General features: G+C 42.2%; 2 protein-coding genes across 2 annotated transcripts in view; both read right to left on the minus strand.

Annotated features, from left to right (window-relative positions):
• The window catches only part of LOC108412925 (deleted in malignant brain tumors 1 protein-like), a 267,541-nt gene that overhangs the window by 142,838 nt on the left and 106,561 nt on the right, over window positions 1-18,142 (minus strand). The gene's annotated exons all lie outside the window — the stretch shown is intronic.
• LOC108412314 (antigen WC1.1-like) lies at window positions 6,365-16,978 on the minus strand. The gene is made up of 17 exons (XM_037540212.1): window positions 16,868-16,978; window positions 16,232-16,534; window positions 15,071-15,397; window positions 14,622-14,936; window positions 14,164-14,487; window positions 13,215-13,544; window positions 12,742-13,047; window positions 12,484-12,555; window positions 11,942-12,256; window positions 11,681-11,740; window positions 11,429-11,587; window positions 11,156-11,299; window positions 8,046-8,108; window positions 7,807-7,869; window positions 7,648-7,707; window positions 7,463-7,525; window positions 6,365-7,173 (listed from the first exon to the last, which is right to left on the minus strand). The coding sequence occupies exons 1-17, from the start codon at window positions 16,923-16,925 to the stop codon at window positions 7,085-7,087; spliced, it is 3,051 nt and encodes a 1,016-aa protein (XP_037396109.1). The 5' UTR covers window positions 16,926-16,978; the 3' UTR covers window positions 6,365-7,084.

Raw genomic sequence — 18,142 nt, forward strand, 5'->3', positions numbered from 1 at the left:
AATATGTATCACGATTGGCCCCTCCCAGTTGTGTATGTGTTTATGTTTTGGTATAGTCCACATGCTTCTTTGTTTTGGTATCTGTAGTCCTGTTTTGTGACTCCGCCCCTGATTGTCTCCACCTGTGTTTGCACCTATCCCTCGTTACCCTTGTGTGTTTAAGCCCTGTGTTTGCCCCTTGTGTTTGCTGGTCTTTGTTATCTGCTGTGGTGTTTGTACTGTTCTGGTTGCACTGTTTGTATGTCATCTGGTTTGTCTGTCATGTCTGCCCCTCGATCAATCCGTGTTGGCTCTATGACCCTGGACCATCTTGTCTGTGACACTGGATTTGCCCATAATAAATGTCACTTATCTCCGCATATGCGTCTGCCTCCTTGCTCCCCGTTACAAAATGTTAATGTTTTTGATATTATTTTTATATTTTATTACCCACATAATCATTACAATTCCTGATTTATTACTTCATAAAAATGTAAAAATTAGCATGTAGTTTTTTTTATATGTACAACTTACCATAATATTACCATATTAATACCCACTTATTATCGATACAGTACATTTCCAAGTTGCATACATTATGTTATATAAAGTGTGCTAGTATGCACAACAGTTGTGGCTGATGGGGCAGATGATGCATTCCAATCTCAGTGTTACATAACAGTGTTGCTTGTGACACTTGTACTCAAGTGCATTATCACTGCACCACTTTTACTTAAGTCGAGATATTTAGTGTTCTTTCAACCCATTAACAAGTGAGCATAATTTTATTATTGAAGTAATAAGTCACAGGTTCTGCACCGAATTCTGCATTTCTGAGTAAATATGGTATTGTAGCACTAATTACAGCACTACATAATCAATAGTTTGCAAATACATTACTATTTACTGCAAAGCACAAAAATACTTTGATTAGTCCAGCTGGCTGTCACTGTAGGAGTTGGGAGAGCAGAGAATCCCAGATGACCCTGTGTCACACTTTGGCCTCATTGATTGGACTCCCCCAGAATGCGCTGGGAGATCCTGTGACTCTGGACTCAAGCTCGCGCTACTATCAGCGCTCACAGTCCCCAGACTCTCATTATAGCACAGAGTACAAAAGCCTTGGCTTTACAAACAGTCAGTGCGAGGTATTGTTTCTCCGGAGTCTACTGAGTGGTTTCTCCCTGTTATTATGTTTGACCATGTTTATGACCTTTTTGATTTGTGATAAGACATTTGGCCTGAAATTTGATTACTCCTTTGTGTTTTGCCCCTTTTTTGCCATGGCTGCTAGGTTGACTATTAAACCTCTCATCCGCTTGCGTCTTGGTTTCTGTCACTTCGCAACACCCTGTTCCCGCAACTTCCTCCAACTCCATCCATCCATCCATCCATCCATCCATCATCTTCCGCTTCTCCGGGGTTCGGGTCGCGGGGGCAGCATCCTGAGCAATGAAGCCCAGACCTCCCTTTCCCCAGCCACTTCCACTAGCTCCCTGGGAGGGATTCCGAGGCGCTCCCAGGCCAGCTGGGTGATATAGTCACGCCAGGTGGCCTGGGTCTTCCCCGGGGTCTCCTCCCCGGTGGACTTGCCTGTGACACCTCCCAAGGGAGGCGTCCAGGAGGCATCCTAACAAGATGCCCGAACCACCTCCACTGGCTCCTCTCGACGTGAAGAAGCAGCGGCTCTACTCCGAGTCCCTCCCGGATGACCGAACTTCTCACCCTATCTCTAAGGGAGAGTCCAGCCACCCTGCGGAGGAAACTCATTTCGGCCGCTTGTATTCGCGATCTCGTTCTTTCGGTCATTACCCAAAGCTCATGACCATAGGTGAGGGTGGGAACGTAGATCGACCAGTAAATCGAGAGCCTTGCCTTATGGCTCAGCTCTTTCTTTACCACAACAGACCGGTAAAGAGCCCGCATCACTGCTGACCCAGCACCAATCCGCCTGTCAATCTCCCGCTCCCTTGTACCATCACTCGTGAACAAGACCCCGAGATACTTAAACTCCTCCACTTGAGGCAAGAGCTCATCCCCGACCCAGAGAGGGCTCTCCACCCTTTCCCGCGTGAGAACCATGGCCTCGGATTTGGAGGTACTGATCCTCATCCCGGCCGCTTCACACTCGGCTGCAAACCGATCCAGTGAAAGCTGAAGTTCACGGCCTGATGTCCCCAATAGGACCACATCATCTGCAAACAGCAGCGATGTGACCCTGAGGTCACCAAACCGGACACCCTCCATCCCCTGACTGCGCCTAGAAATTCTATCCATAAAAATTATGAATAGAATCGGTGACAAAGTGCAGCCCTGACGGAGTCCAACTCTCACTGGGAAAAAGTTCTGACTTACTGCCGGCCATGCGAACCAAGCTCCTGCTTTGTTTGTACAGGGCCTGAATGGCTCGTAGCAAAGAGCCATGTACCCCGTACTCCCGAAGCACCTCCCACAGAATACCCCGGGGAACACAGTCGAATGCCTTCTCCAAATCCACAAAGCACATGTGGACTGGTTGGGCAAACTCCCATGAACCCTCAAGAATCCTGGAGAGGGTAAAGAGTTGGTCCAGTGTTCCACGACCAGGGCGGAACCCGCACTGCTCCTCCTGAATCCGAGGTTCGACTATAAGCCGGACTCTCTTCTCCAGTACCCTTGCATAGACCTTACCAGGGAGGCTGAGGAGAGTGATTCCCCTGTAGTTGGAACACACCCTCCGGTCCCCCTTTTTAAAAAGAGGCACCACCACCCCAGTCTGCCAATCAAGTGGCACCACCCCCGATGTCCACGCAATGTTGAAAAGGCGTGTCAGCCAAGACAGCCCCACAACATCCAGAGCCTTGAGGAACTCGGGACGGATCTCATCCACCCCTGCAGCCCTGCCGCCAAGGAGCTTTTTAACTACCTTAGCGACTTCGGCCTCAGTAATGGACAAGCCTATTCCCGTGTCCCCAGACTCTGCCTCCTCACTGGAGAATGTGTTGGTGGGATTGAGAAGGTCCTCAAAGTATTCCTTCCACCGCCCAATGACGTCTTCAGTCGAAGTCAGCAGCACACCATCTCCACTATATACAGTGCTAGTGGCACACTGCTTTCCCCTTCTGAGTCGCCTGACGGTTTGCCAGAATCTTTTTGGAGCCGACTTAAAGTCACTTTCCAAGGCCTCACCGAACTCTTCCCACACCCGGGTTTTTGCCTTGGCAACGACTGAAGCCGCAGATCGCTTGGCCTGTCGATACCTGCCAGCTGCCTCTGGTGTCCTACAGGCCAACCATATCCAGTAGGACTCCTTCTTCAGCTTGACGGCATCTCTCACCTGGGGTGTCCACCACCGGGTTCGAGGATTACCGCCCCGACAGGCTCCAACTACCTTGCGACCACAGCTACAGTCAGCCGCTTCAACAATGGAGGAGCGGAACATGGCCCATTCTGAGTCAATGTCCCCAACCTCCCCCGATATCTGGTCAAAGTTCTGACGGAGGTGTGAGTTGAAGATCAATCTGACAGGTTCTTCTGCCAGACGTTCCCAGCAAACCCTCACTATACGTTTGGGTTTGCCTGGTCTGACTGGCATCTTCCCCCACCACCTGATCCAACTCACCACCAGGTGGTGATCAGTTGACAGCTCAGCTCCTCTCTTTACCCGAGTGTCCAGTACACATGGCCGCAAGTCCGCTGACACGACTACAAAGTCAATCATTGAACTGCGGCCTAGGGTGTCCTGGTGCCATGTGCACTTATGGACATCCTTGTGTTCAAACATGGTGTTCGTTATGGACAAACTGTGGTTTGCACAGAAGTCCAAAAACTGAACACCACTCGGGTTCAGATCAGAGAGGCCATTCCTCCCAATCACACCCCTCCAGGTCTTACTGTCGTTGCCCACGTGAGCGTTGAAGTCCCCCAGTAGGACAATCGAGTCTCCAGGAGGAGCACTTTCAAGCACCCCTTCCAAGGACTCTATGAAGGCTGGGTATTCTGAACTGCTGTTCGGTGCATAAGCACAGACAACAGTCAGGGCCCGTTCCCCAACCCGAAGGCTACCCTCTCGTCCACCGGGGAAAACCCCAACATACAGGCGCCGAGTCAAGGGGCTATGAGAAAGCCCACACCTGCCCGCCGCCTCTCACCATGGGCAACTCCAGAAAAGAATAAAGTCCAGCCCCTCTCAAGGAGATTGGACCCAGAGCCCAAGCTGTGTGTTGAGGTGAGCCCGACTATATCTAGCCGGTATCTCTCGACCTCGCGCACCAACTCAGGCTCCTTCCCCGCCAGTGAGGTAACGTTCCAAGTTCCAAAAGCCAGTTTCAGCAACCGAGGATCAGAACGCCAAGGCCCACGCCTTCGGACACTGCCCGTTCCACAATGCACCGCACCCCTACTACTGCCCCTCCCATCGGTGGGGGGTCGATGGGAGGGGGGACTCATGTAGCTCCTTCGGGCTGGGCCCGGCCGGGCACCATGAGTGAATGCCCGGCCACCAGACGCTCGCTGGCGAGCCCCTCCCCCAGGCCTGGCTCCAGGGTGGGGCCCCGGTAACCCTGATCCGGGCAGGGTACACAAGTCCTGCTTTGTTGTCCTCATAGGGGTGGTTATGGATCACACTTTGTCTGGCCTGTCACCTAGGACCAGTTTGCCATGGGAGACCCTACCAGGAGCTTTTGCTCCAGACAACATAGCTCCTAGGGTCCTTCAAGCACACAAACCTCTCCACCACGATAAGGTGGTGATCCATGGAGAGGCTTCCTCCAACTCATTCCGTAGAAATAACTCAACCCAGTAGGCCGTACCTGGTAAACCCCCACTGGGAGGCGTCCAGGGGGCATCCTGCTCAAACCACCTAAACTGGCTCTTCTGAATGTGGAGGAGTAGTGGTTCTACTCTGAGCTCCTCCTGGATGAGTTCCTCACCCTATCAAGAAGAGTGTAGCCAGCCAATCTGTGAAGAAAGCTCATTTCCACTGCTTGATTTCACAATTTCATTCTTTTGGTCATTACAAATAAATTATAATGTGTTTTGTAAAATAAAATGTGCATTGATTAATGGATATGCACTGGTATGTGTGTTTAAGCAAAATGTGAATTTAATCAATTGTGTTCTGTTATTGCTGTTTCTTGTACACAGTGTGGGTTGTATAAGACTTAAATCTATATAGTGCTGGATTTCTTTGAGAGAAAAACTCAACTGTGTTTAGCAGAGCTGTTAAGATGTCAGAGAGGGCTTGATGTGTGTGAGGGTGTGTAAGGGAGTATGTGTGTGTGTGTGTGTGTGTTTGTATTTGAGCTGACTAGGTGTGTGTGAGGTTGTTTGTGGTAGAGCTGATTAGCTGTGTGTGAAGGTGTGTGGGGTACAGTTGATTAGGTGTGTCTGAATACCCAGTACAGTCCACTTTGCAGGGAATGCACCTATTGTATATACATTGTATATACATACAATATACGTGTCCACAAGGGGCAGTACTGAAGGTGTCAGGCCCATTCCAGACTGCATCACCCCAATTTATCAAGAGTAGAGGACAAAGTTGCTTAAATGCAGTGTTGGGGATAACATGGCACAAAGTAACATAGCAGTACTGTGATTCATTTCTTCCTGTAATGGAATAATGTTACACATTACAGTTTAAATTCTTGTAATCATGTTAGTTACTAACTTTATTAAAGTTTTTAATTTATTAAAGTTAATAATTTTATTATTAGTGTTACTCATTTATCTGAGAGCAATATTATTTTTGCACAATGCTTTGGAACTGTGCATTTCTTCTAGCTAGATTACACATGTACATGCTACCTGCAACAGCTGACTACATGACATGAATGTGAGCAGCACAGCATGAGTACAGGAAGCTGTGCAAACATGCTAAAGTATCTAAATATGAAACTGATCAGTAAGGATCTCTGTGCAAATGAAGATCTCTGTGCCAACCTCACCTAAACAGACCAGAATCAATTTTCATTCAGAAACAGCTCTGTAAGCTTCACATTTCATGTTTTCCTGTTTCTGAATAGTCATAACTAATTAGCACTATTGGCTTTATCTTGCTCAAATGTCTAGGTAATGTATTTAAATTATATTTCCTAAAAAAAATTAGTTAAGGAACCCTCGTTTTTCCTTTATACATTCCAGTTCCTGCCTTCCGCCCAAAGACTGCTGGGATAGGCTCCAGCACAACCAATGTGACCAAAATTTTGTGGGGGCTACATTAGCACCCCCAAAAGGCCGGCTGTAGACAGGATATCAAGCTTCTCATGAACCAATCCCTCATAGCACACGAGAGCCTAACCAGGTCCAACAACCTTTTCAAAAGGTGGTGTAAAAGTTATTTTATAATAAAAATAAGTCTACAGATTGACAGATGCAAAAATTTATTTAGACAATTGTTGGCAATAACACTTTTACAAAAAGGAAAAAAAGAAAAAGGAAAATAGCAAATAAAATGGGTAAAACAACATTCTAAAATGAACAAATACATTTTTGGTCTGACAACTCTGTGTCCTCTCTCTTAACATTCCTTTATGATTGTTGGACTTCATTGAGCTTAAGGTGCAGCACAGATGTCCTCTTCCCCAAACTCCCTATTTAAATTTCAGAAAGACCATCCTTGTACTGTGTATTTTTATACTCTGTGTATAATGACCAGCAAGAGAAGCAAGGAGTACAGAATGATCTCTCAGACCGCAGTAATAGATTTTATACATTACACAATCAAATCATAATTCACACACAGTCAATGTGATTTTGTGGATCTAATTTCAAGTTGACAGCATAATAATCACATGATTATTACAGGCTTGTAAATGGAATGATAAACTCACACGCACACACAGAAATCTGTCTTTAAAACAATCAGTGAATTAATTGAATAGTTCTTACAACATGTACAAAATAATGATTTAAAGAATATAAAAATATCAAAGATAATAATCATTTTGATGGAATAACTGAAGTACATGAGACGTGTCAGTGAGTATTTCTATCTAAGTCTGTAAGAACTTACAGTACAGTGTTGAAAATTTGATATTTGTTTATATACACTTTATCTTGTTTGAGAGTAAAGCTATAATGACCAGCGTTTCTGTTCTATTCTGAACTGTGATCCAAAGTAAAGTTACTTGTTGCGTTTGAAGAGGTTTGAATGTGGTCTCTCAGTTTCATGATTCATGTCTGTCTGAGGCTCCTCCTCCACATCATCATAATCTGTAAAATGCATTAAATTTAACAATTATGCAAATACACAGTTTGTAGTAAAGGTATTGCCAGAATGTTCGACGTAGGTCCTTGTTTACCACTGAGGTTTGTAACTTATGATCAAGTTGTTTAGTTAGTACTGTGATTCCTTTCAATAGGTTTATATCTATCTCTACACATACTGGTACTTTTCTCAAATATAATTAACTTTGTTTTAAGTTTCTAGCACCTGCATTGTCCCACCTTTCTTAGAACACATTTGGAGTGCTCACACTGCATATTTTTAAAAGCCACTGACCTTGTACCTCTCTTACATCCTGTTCAGCTGTGCCGATATCATCATAGTCCTCTGGTTTGTCTACTAGACCAACATGGGAAGATAAATTATATTTTTAAAAACCAACCTTGTTTTCATGTTTTCACTGTTTTTACTGTGCTGAATCTTCAGTTCAACATGAAATATCTACATTAAGTAGAACTTACTCATCATGTTGGAGTTTGGTCCAGCAGTAACAGCATCATCATAGATATCTGTCATGTCTTCTGTAAAATATAGAGATAAATGTCATTAAATCAGCTTCAGTATCATCAGTGACTGTGTTCATGTTTGAGATTACAGTGTTGTTACATTACAAGTCAAACCTGTTACGACAGTTGAGCTCTGATCAGCAGTGATGACATCATCATAATTCTCTGCTACTTTCTCTATACCAAAACACAGACATTTAATCAATGTGACTCAACAATTGGGACAGTTAGAATTAAGCACTCATGAACAATATACTGAAGGAAACATGGATTTATAATGAATTCTCTAAATGGTGATTGTAATATTTCAGTTGAATGGAGTTTAACACACACACATGTTCTGGTCCTCTTACCTGAGAGAAGTTCCTCATCCACATCCTCATATCCTGAATGCTGTTCTTCAGAGAGGACACTTCCTGTTAGATGAGAGCAGAACAGTCATCAAACAAGTTCATAATTTTTTTTGTGAAATACATCCTTCTTTATAAAATTAAGAAAAGTTATGGTCAAGTGATCAGAAACAATTTACCTTTTCATTTTCAACCAATTAGCTACATTCAGCTCTTTCATTGAGGATTCGCTTGCAGGTGCCCTTGGGCATTTTACAGTCCTGTTTTTGATATAATGGGTGAAATAGGCCAGGGTTCTCTTAAATATTTATTTGACTGTAAGAACATGTGGTTTTTACTATTTTGTAATACAGAGAATACAGATTTAAGGAAATCATGTAATTGCAAATATTGAAATAAAAAATATACAAATATTTAAAAAGACAGGTTTTTCATCATACTTAAGCTTCTATTACAATGATTACATTCATGAGTTTAATTTACTAGTTTAATTTAATTTACCAGTTTTGCAGTTCACTTATGGAAACAAGGTTTTGAAAATCACAATATAGTTTTTTTCCCACAAGATGGCAGCAGAGGATCAGTGATCAGTAAATTGAGCATATTAAAGCTTAAAGCTGTGAAGCACATTTTCATTGTACTGATAAACTGAGATCATTGCTGACACTAAAAATAAAAAAGTGAATGTGCATCATTTTTATGAAATAAAACACTTTTAAGCTGTGTGTAAACATTGCCAAGCTTTCAAAATGTACTATTTAATCCCCAGTCCATTTATGGAAAACACACTGCAAAACAGCTTGTTTTAAATTCACTTCTTCCTGTGATGAAACAAAAACACTTTTGCATATATCGATGTATTCAGCCTAAGTCAATTTGCTGGGCCCACTCAGGCTGAAGGTATGAGGAATCCAGACTGCTTTTGAACTACAAAGAATACAAGGGAGCCATTTAGAACAGAGATTATTTACATATATCAATCTTAAAGGCACAGTAACCAAAATAGCCTGTTCAATTCTAAAGGGATATATAGGGGTTAGAATGATGAACTTAACAACACAGTACTGCTTGTAAAAAGACACTATTTCTGTAGTCCTGTTTCGCAAATCACATCTTTCTGCTCAGATGTAGCATATAAAAATCACTCATTACCGCTCACGTGTGCTAGATACTTATATATATCTTATATACCTTATATACCAGAAAGAGAGCATGAGACCATGAGACACATTCAAGTTCAGGGAGAGCTTCAGGTACAGCTTACAGTTTACATACATTCATTTACTTAATACTGAAAAAAAAGGATATATATTATATGTACTTTAAGTTTTAAAGCTCTCTAAGGAGAGAGAGAGAGAGAGAGAGAGAGAGAGAGAGCTTTTTAGAGCGCTTTAAAATGATAAATATATATAAGTATTTTCAAGTACGATATGAGCAAACAGTTATTTACACCATGAAGTGTGTGTATCAAAAAGTGGAACAGTTTAGGTGACTAAGCTGGTAATTAGGGATTGGATAGTTATTGAGGGTATTTTTACTACCAAAAACATATATATATATATATATGTTTTGATCATTCACTCAGATTGACTGGTTTGCTCACCCACACGCTCACTAATAAGATCAGTTAGCCACTTGCTCACTCACTCAGTCAGTCACTTGCTGATTGGCTCATTCACACACTCTTTCACTCACTCAGTCATTCACTGACTGACTGGTCACTCATTAATTCATTCACTCACTCCCTCACTCCCTCACTCACTCAGTTATTCACTAACTGATTGACTGGTATCAATCTAGTTTACTAGTCTCTGTATCTCATACAACATCCACACATATGCAAACACACACACATACACACAAACGTGCATACATACTCCCATAGACTGAATTGAAGGACACATGTATACATAATAATTATGAGGACATCTCACTTTCCCCTTTTTGCTAGAAAGTACATTATTGCATTTCGCTGAAACACTTCACTTTATATAACTTATATACCTGACTACTTGCATTCTGCACATTTAGTTTCCTTAACAAAATCTGACTTCTTGCATTTTTGCACATTTTACTTCTCAAGCAATATTGGCTGCTAGATTATTGTAGCAAACAAATATGGTGGTCTATTGCTGTTCTGGCTCTTTCTCTCTCACACATTATCATGCACTTACACACACACACACACACACACACATGCCCACACACACACAACCCCCCCAAAGTTCTCTCCCTTTCTCTCTTCCCCTCTCTCTCCCTCTTTCTCTATCTCTCTCTCACACACACAACCACACAATCACACACAACCCAGACCCCCCCCCCCCCGGCAAGCTCTCTCACATATTGTAATGCACCTGCACATACATGCACACACACACACACACACACACACACAACCCCCCCAAAGTTCTCTCCCTTTCTCTCTTCCCCTCTCTCTCCCTCTTTCTCTATCTCTCTCTCACACACACACAACCACACAATCACACACAACCCAGACCCCCCCCCCCCCGGCAAGCTCTCTCCTTTTCTTTCTTCCTCTCTCTCTCTCTCTCTCTCTCTCTCTCTCTCTCCCTCTTTCTGTATCTCACATGCACACACACACGCACACACACACACACCTGGTGTCTCTAATGTAAGTTTAATTTCTACAATAATCGTCATGCAGAACCCTCAATGTATCACTCACCCCTCTGAGTCGAGTCATTTCGTTTAGTGATGTATCTGCGGTCAATCTCCTCATAGACTGCCTCAATCAGAGTAGGCACCACATTACATTTTCTCCAGTGGAGGGGAAGGAAACTTCCCACTCTTTATCATGCACACAGGGACAACCTTTACAGCTCTGCATCACATTTTATCCACTGGAGGGTCCCTTCAATCTTATATAAGCACCTAATTAGGCACTTCATCATGCTTACTGACCTGTAGGAGAGCCCTGTACAGCACTGCATCCCATTTTCTCTACTAGAAAGGGCACCCATTAGTTAACTAGCTCCGTAGCTAGGCCCACAAATAAAGAATTCATATGAACTGTCATTGATCAAATTAATGCAATTAATCTTACATTATTATAAGTGTAATACACCACAATAAGTCTCATGTAGAGCACTCACCCCTTTGAGTGGTTCTTGCAGTATTGAATCTGCAGTAAATCTCCTCATAGACTCTCTCAGTGCCCCTACTCAAGCCTTCATAGACTCCCTCAAGCCCTCTTCTAAGGCCTTCATAGCCTATGTTCTCCATCCTCTTAGAGAGCCCTGTGAGGGAGACAGAGAGAAACATGGAGCCAGTTCAGTAGAAGAGACGTCTGATGACAGATTGAAGGACTAATGATGGTTAGAGAATGTATAGAAAGTGGATTGTAGATGATCTCTGAATCTCTCTACCTCTCCTGAGCACTCTGTTCTGGTAAAACAGCACAACCAGAAGCACTAAGGCCAGGAAGAGCACCGCTCCCAGAACCAGGAGAGACACTGAATAGATGGACGGAACAACCACTGTAAGAGCTGGCGGAAGAGTTGTTGTTCCCTTTGTTGTCTGACCAACTGAAAATAAAAACATAGAACAGAAAACGTGTAGATCACTGAACAATCAATTCAGAAAAAAACTGAAAAATGACCCAAAAGACAAAAAAGTACCTGCAATGGTGGAAGTGGTGGTTGTAATTATGGTTGCAGCAGTAGAAGGTGCAGATATGTCTGTAAGCATAAAACATGAATATTGACTAAAATTTGAACCGGATAGTCTGATTCTGATGTTACAGTCAAGTAACTGCATATGTCAAACTCGCTTTAGACACATAAGTTCACTTTTTAATACAGGCTTGTAGATTATTAACACTGAGATGAAAGTGATTTCATTAGAAACAAAAACTCTAAAGTCCAGCAGACTCCTCTGACCTTCACAGATGACTCCAGCGTGCTGCTTGTGGGAGCAGTCAGTGTGTTCCTTCAGGGAATGGGGACAGTCCCACAGGTGAATCTCATTCCCTCTACACTTCACTCTGTTCAGCCAGATAGGCTCTTCACCAGCACCAAAGACAGCACTCCCATCAGCACTCAGCACTGGCCCACAGCCCAGCTGCCTGCAGATCACCTGAGCATCCCTAATGTCCCACAGATCAGCACAGACAGACCCCCACTTAGCATTGTGAAACACCTCCAGCCTCCCAGAGCAGCTTCCTTCTCCTCCTCTTAGCCTGAGAGGCAAGTGATCTACATGACACATGAGGAGATACAGGAACACTGGAAAATTAATCTTATCACAGAATTAATAACAGTACAGCTCTACAGGGCAGCATAGTCTTTACTCTGTGTATATTAACTGATTAAAGGGCCATTAATGTTTGTATGAATAAGCAAAATAACATTTCTAACACTTGTGTGATTAATGTTCTGTCCCAGTCAATGGAATATCATCCATATAAGTTTGCAGTTCTTACTTGAGCACTGTCTGTGATGAGGAGATGAAGAACATGTCAGGTGGCTTCGTAACACAAGACCATCTTCATTTTCTGTGAGTATATTAAGATAATTCATTAATCACTGAGCTGTTACACAAATATTTTGCTTATAGATGTATTTCTCTAGAACATTCAGTTCTGTTGATTGATTTGTTCTGGTGGCACTCAGAGAAAATAATAGAAAATGATTTGACATTCTATTCATGTCATCTTACAAAACTACTATAAACTCCTAACCTGAACAGGTTATTTCAGCCACTTCATTGCGGTTAATACAGTTATTTTGTCTCCAGGGTGAAGATGGACAGTGCCACAGAGTGGAGTCATGTTTCCTACATTTCAGATTGTCCAGCCAGTTAGGAGCTGATTCCACTCTTGCTTTGGAAGCCCCGTCACGGCCAGATCTTCCACAGTTCAGCTCCTGACAGATGAGACTTACTGTTTCTTCATCCATCCCATTTACACACACATTACCCCAGGTTCCATTGTAGAACACTTCTAGATTCCCCTCACAGCCCTCAGTGAGTCTGAACTCTTTAAACTCTGATGGGAGAAAGATTAAACTAAGTTAAATCCATTATTCTCAGTTTTTAATGAAAACATTTTAGTATGTTAAGCAAACCTTTATTCATTTATTCATTGAGTGTCTAGCATTCATTCAAAAAGTTCATTAAAAGCTGCAGCTTCTGGAAACATTAATTTCACTTTACCTGAACACACGACTCCTACGTCATCCTTGTGCCCACATTCGTCCTTTCCACACAGGTGAAATCTGCAGTTCCATAGGGACGTCTCGTTCCCCTCACACTCCACCTCATTCAGCCATATGAGTCCAGTTCCTGGTCCAAATTGGGCTGGTACAGGAGCACTGAGGGCCACTCCACACTGCAGCTGTCTGCAGACCACCTGCGCATCCTTAACGTCCCACAAGTCATCACTTACTGTCCCCCATGAACCGTTGTGGAAAACCTCCAGCCTTCCTGCACATTTTCCCCCAGAACCAACCAGCCTGATGGAGCTGTGAGCTGAATTAAACTTACCTACACACACACACACACATACACACACACACAAACACACACACACACACACACACACACACAGAACTTCACATTGAGTTCTCAATGAGGACGTAACACTGCATCCCTGTCCCTAATGATCATATGATGAGCATTTAGGTTCCGTTGTGTCGAAGTGAATGTGTCCCAAAGTCTGAAAATCATTAGTAACCTTAAGAACTGCAACTACCAAAACTACACCTACCACATCTTTTTTGCAACTAAATAAACTTTTTTTTGTTTAAGTGAGAAATGTTTTGGTTTTTTGTGTGTACAACTGACTGTTGGGATAGGCCCCTGTGTGTGTGTGTGTGTGTGTGTGTGTGTGTGTGTGTGTGTGTGTGTGTGTGTGTGTGTGTGTGTGTGTGTGTGTGTGTGTGTGTGTGTGTACAGCTGTCCAAAGATATGTTTGTTTTCATTTTATGGCTTGTATTTTTAAATTCTGCTCAAAATCTTACAGCCTTTAGCTAAAATCTTTGTAGCCAAAACAATCACTGCTGAAATGTTTGATAAAGTTTCTGTAGTGTTATATTTGTTCTCTTAGTGACTAAATGAAATCATTCAATCATATAATTTAATAAAAAGGATTGTTAATACTGACCAGAGCAGGTGATTGAGAGCTGTTCTCTGGAGCTGCAGTTGACTGCTTGTGCGCTGCTGCAGTTCCTCAGATGAGCTTCACTCCCAGAACAATTGAAACCCGTCACACACATGTGACTGTGTTCAGGACTGGATGTAGAGGAGCTGGAGAAGTTGAACACAGAACCACAGCCCAGCTGTCTGCAGACCACAGAGGCCACAGACTCACTCCAGGAGTCCAGCAGAACTCTCCTCCAGTCCTGCATGAAGTACACCTCCACCTCTCCCTCACACTCCATCCCTCCAGACAACTGCACTCGCCCCTCATTAAACGCCAGAGACGAATCTGCAGAAGAAATATACAACAAAGTATAGCGTTTCTTTTTGACTAAGGATGGAACAGACCTTGTCAAACATTTTTTACTTGTTATAATAACAGAATTAATGCAATTTACACAAAATATATTAACAGCAGCTCACCACTGCAGATGACTCCAGCGTCCTGTTTATGAGAGCATGCAGTTCGACTCCATGATGAAATGGGACATTTTGACAGGTGTGTTTCGTTCCCCTGACAATCAAACACATCAGCCCAGATCTGACCACTCCCCTCCCCAAACCAGTCTGACCCCAACACAGCCACAGCACTCCCACAGTTCAGCTGACCACAGAGGACACTGGCAGCTCTCATATTCCAGCTTACATCACACACTGTGCCTCGCTCACTGAGGTACTGGAGCTCCACTCGACCAGAACAGGAGTCAGAGCCACTCACCAGCTGAGCCTGAGTGTGACCTGAATGAACATCACATTTCAGGACTGAGCATGAATAACAGCAAATCATTGTTTATATACTGGAGACCAATAATGACAAAGTTTATTAGAATTTAAAATGCTTTTTAAAAATAAATTAAATATACATTCTTTACCCGAGCACACCAGACCCACATCACTGTCATGAGCTTGTGCAGCTGTGTTTGTGCAGCTGTGTTTGGGTGAAGATGTTGGGCACAAATAAATCTCAGACTCAGTGCCTCTACACTGAAACTCCTCTGACCACACCTGACCCTCCCCTCTGCCAAAAGCAGCTGCTCCCAGCACCTCCACAGGAAGCCCACAGCCCAGCTCTCGACACACAACCTCTGCATCCTCCTGGTCAAAGCCAGCATCACACACTGTGGACCAGTTTCCTCCACGAAGCACCTCCACTCTCCCAGAGCACAGATGAGGACCATCAGCAAGTCTAGAGATGCGACCTATGAGTATTTGAATAAAGTTAATATTTACATTAAGATTTAGATTTGGTGATATTTATGTGAGGTACTGGCTTCATTGTTCATCTGTAGCATTCACATTTAGCTGAACATGTTTTAGCTCTGAGAGAAATACATGTTATCAAATTACTCCTTCACTTTAGATCAAACTGGGTTTTACTCACATTACATTCTGCTCCAGCCTGAAATCTCACTTTAAAATCTTAAAGTAAAATCATACATTTCAGTAAAATTTCATTAATGAAGTTTTACTTCATATTTCTTCAGGATCTTTCACTGTAAATTGTTAAACTGATCACACACTCTTAAGCTTTTAAGAACCTCAATAAAAATAAAATCAATATATAACAAATCATGAAACATGAAATATAAAATATATTTAAACAAAGTTTATTAATTTATGAACCCTTCAGATTAAAATATGATTAAAAATGATTTAGAGGAAAGCACATTCATTTCATTGTGTCTAAACGCATGGCTGGTAGTGAACAGGCAAATTTAACATACACTGACTGACTGATTATGACATGAAGCCACAACTTTATACTTGGAAGCCATTTTACAGATTTAACTTAAAACAATTTAGAGATTGTAATGATTAGGTCACAAAAGTATAAATGCAAAAATTTCTGCAGATGAAATGCAGCTTGATTTAAGCAAAAACTTAAATAATAGAAAAATCTTACATTTACACAATTTAATATAAAGGCAAATTTACTGCTTTAGTGAAAATAAATTCTGTGTATTATTGATTTTGGAAGGTTGTCTATTAATATCTGTGATTCTTGTTTGTTTTTCAGGGGTGATGCAGCCTACCTGAGCAGGTGACTCCAGCGTCTAGATCATGAGATTTACAGTATTCACCAAAACCTGAAGGAAAATTACAACTGTTCAGTGTAGACTCTGATCCACGACATCGCACATATCCCATCAATATTGGTCCTGATCCTGGACCAAACTGAGGAATATTCTGAGCCTCTCCACAGTCCAGCTCTCTACACACCACTGCAGCATCTGTCAAATCCCAGAGATAATGACACACTGTTCCCCACTGATCATTACGATAGACCTCCACTCTCCCTTCACAGCGACTGCCACCATCCACCAACCTCACACTGACTGTACAACAGAGAGAGAGAGAGAGAGAGAGAGAGACAGAGAGAGAGACAAGAAGAAAGAGAAAGAGAGAAATTTACTATATATCTTTATGTATATTAATATTATTTGTAATATTGTAATATTATTATATGTAGTTTGGTTAAAATAATGTGAAATATTTCAAAAGCACTTTAGTTTTTACTGTACAGTGAGAGAAAGATAAACAATAAAAAATAATACCATGATAATCAAAACTTTTGAAATTATATATATTCTTAGTCGGTTATAAAAATTATGACACATCAAATTGAACAGATTCAAATGAAACAAGGCTGATTATTTCAGTTTTCTTACCAGCTGTGGTGAGTGAGATTATGGAAGACAGAAGAATTAGAGCCACACAGCTGTCCATCTTACTCTGACCTGCACACAGTCCGTCCTTTTCAGCAGCTGAACAAGCTTCACCTCCACTCCCCCAGAGAGACTGAAGAAACTGAGAGAGAGAGAGAGACAGAGAGAGAGAAAGAGAGAGAGAGAGAGGGAGAGAGAGAGAGAGAGACAGAGAGAGAGAGAGAGAGAGAGAGAGAGAGACTCCCCACAGCCGCCAATCACACTCACTATGACCTTATTAGAAAGAGGAGAGGAAATCATCAAACATTTTCAGAGACAAATCAGAGGAGACGTTTTTTTCTTTCTCCATATTTATCAAAAGAGCGTCAGCGCTGATGAACAGAACTCCACCTCCGTCTCTAGAGGAGTGTGTGTGAGGAGAGACGCTCGCAGCAGTGTGGTGAGAAACACACCAACATACAGAAGACTGACTTCAGAGAGAGGAAACACTCCAGTGTAATACAGCGTTAATGCTGCACCTGCAGAGAGCTGATCCACACACTGATAACCAGCTCACACACACACACACACACACACACACACACACACACACACACACACACACACACACACACACACACACACACACACACACACAGACACACACACAAACACATGCACAGATACACACAGAAATAAAAAAATAAAGTTCACAACAAAGTCAACTGACTGACTAAAAGCCAATAGATAAATGATCCAAACTGCCAGTAGAAAAGTGAAAGAAGAGTGAAATGAGAGTGAAATGTGAGTGAAATGAGAGTGAAATGAGAGTGAAATGAGAGTGAAATGAGAGTGAAATGTGAGTGAAATGTTAGTGAAATGAGAGTGAAATGAGAGTGAAATGAGAGTGAATCGGAGAAGCGGAAGATGATGGATGGATGGATGGATGAGAGTGAATTAAGAGTGAAATGTGAGTGAGAGTGACATTTTTTAAAAATATTTTGTCACAAAGAACAAAATGTAAATGTAAACTAAATATAAAAATAAAAATGCAAAACAAACTATAATTAATAAAGAGAACACAATATGTTTTAACATAATTATTTACTTTAACATTTTTACCCACATGAGTTTATACAAGCTCTCACAGAGACACGGTGCATTTCTCACTGCAATGATTGATTTTCTACACTAGATGGGAGCAGAGCGCTAAATCTGTCTGGTTTTACTACAGTATTTTAACATGGTTGCTGATGTCTTGTCATGGTTACTGTGTCCTCTGAGGTTCATAACATTTGA

This window comes from Pygocentrus nattereri, chromosome 1 (assembly GCF_015220715.1).
Source record: "Pygocentrus nattereri isolate fPygNat1 chromosome 1, fPygNat1.pri, whole genome shotgun sequence".
In the NCBI taxonomy this organism is placed as follows: Eukaryota; Metazoa; Chordata; class Actinopteri; order Characiformes; family Serrasalmidae; genus Pygocentrus; species Pygocentrus nattereri.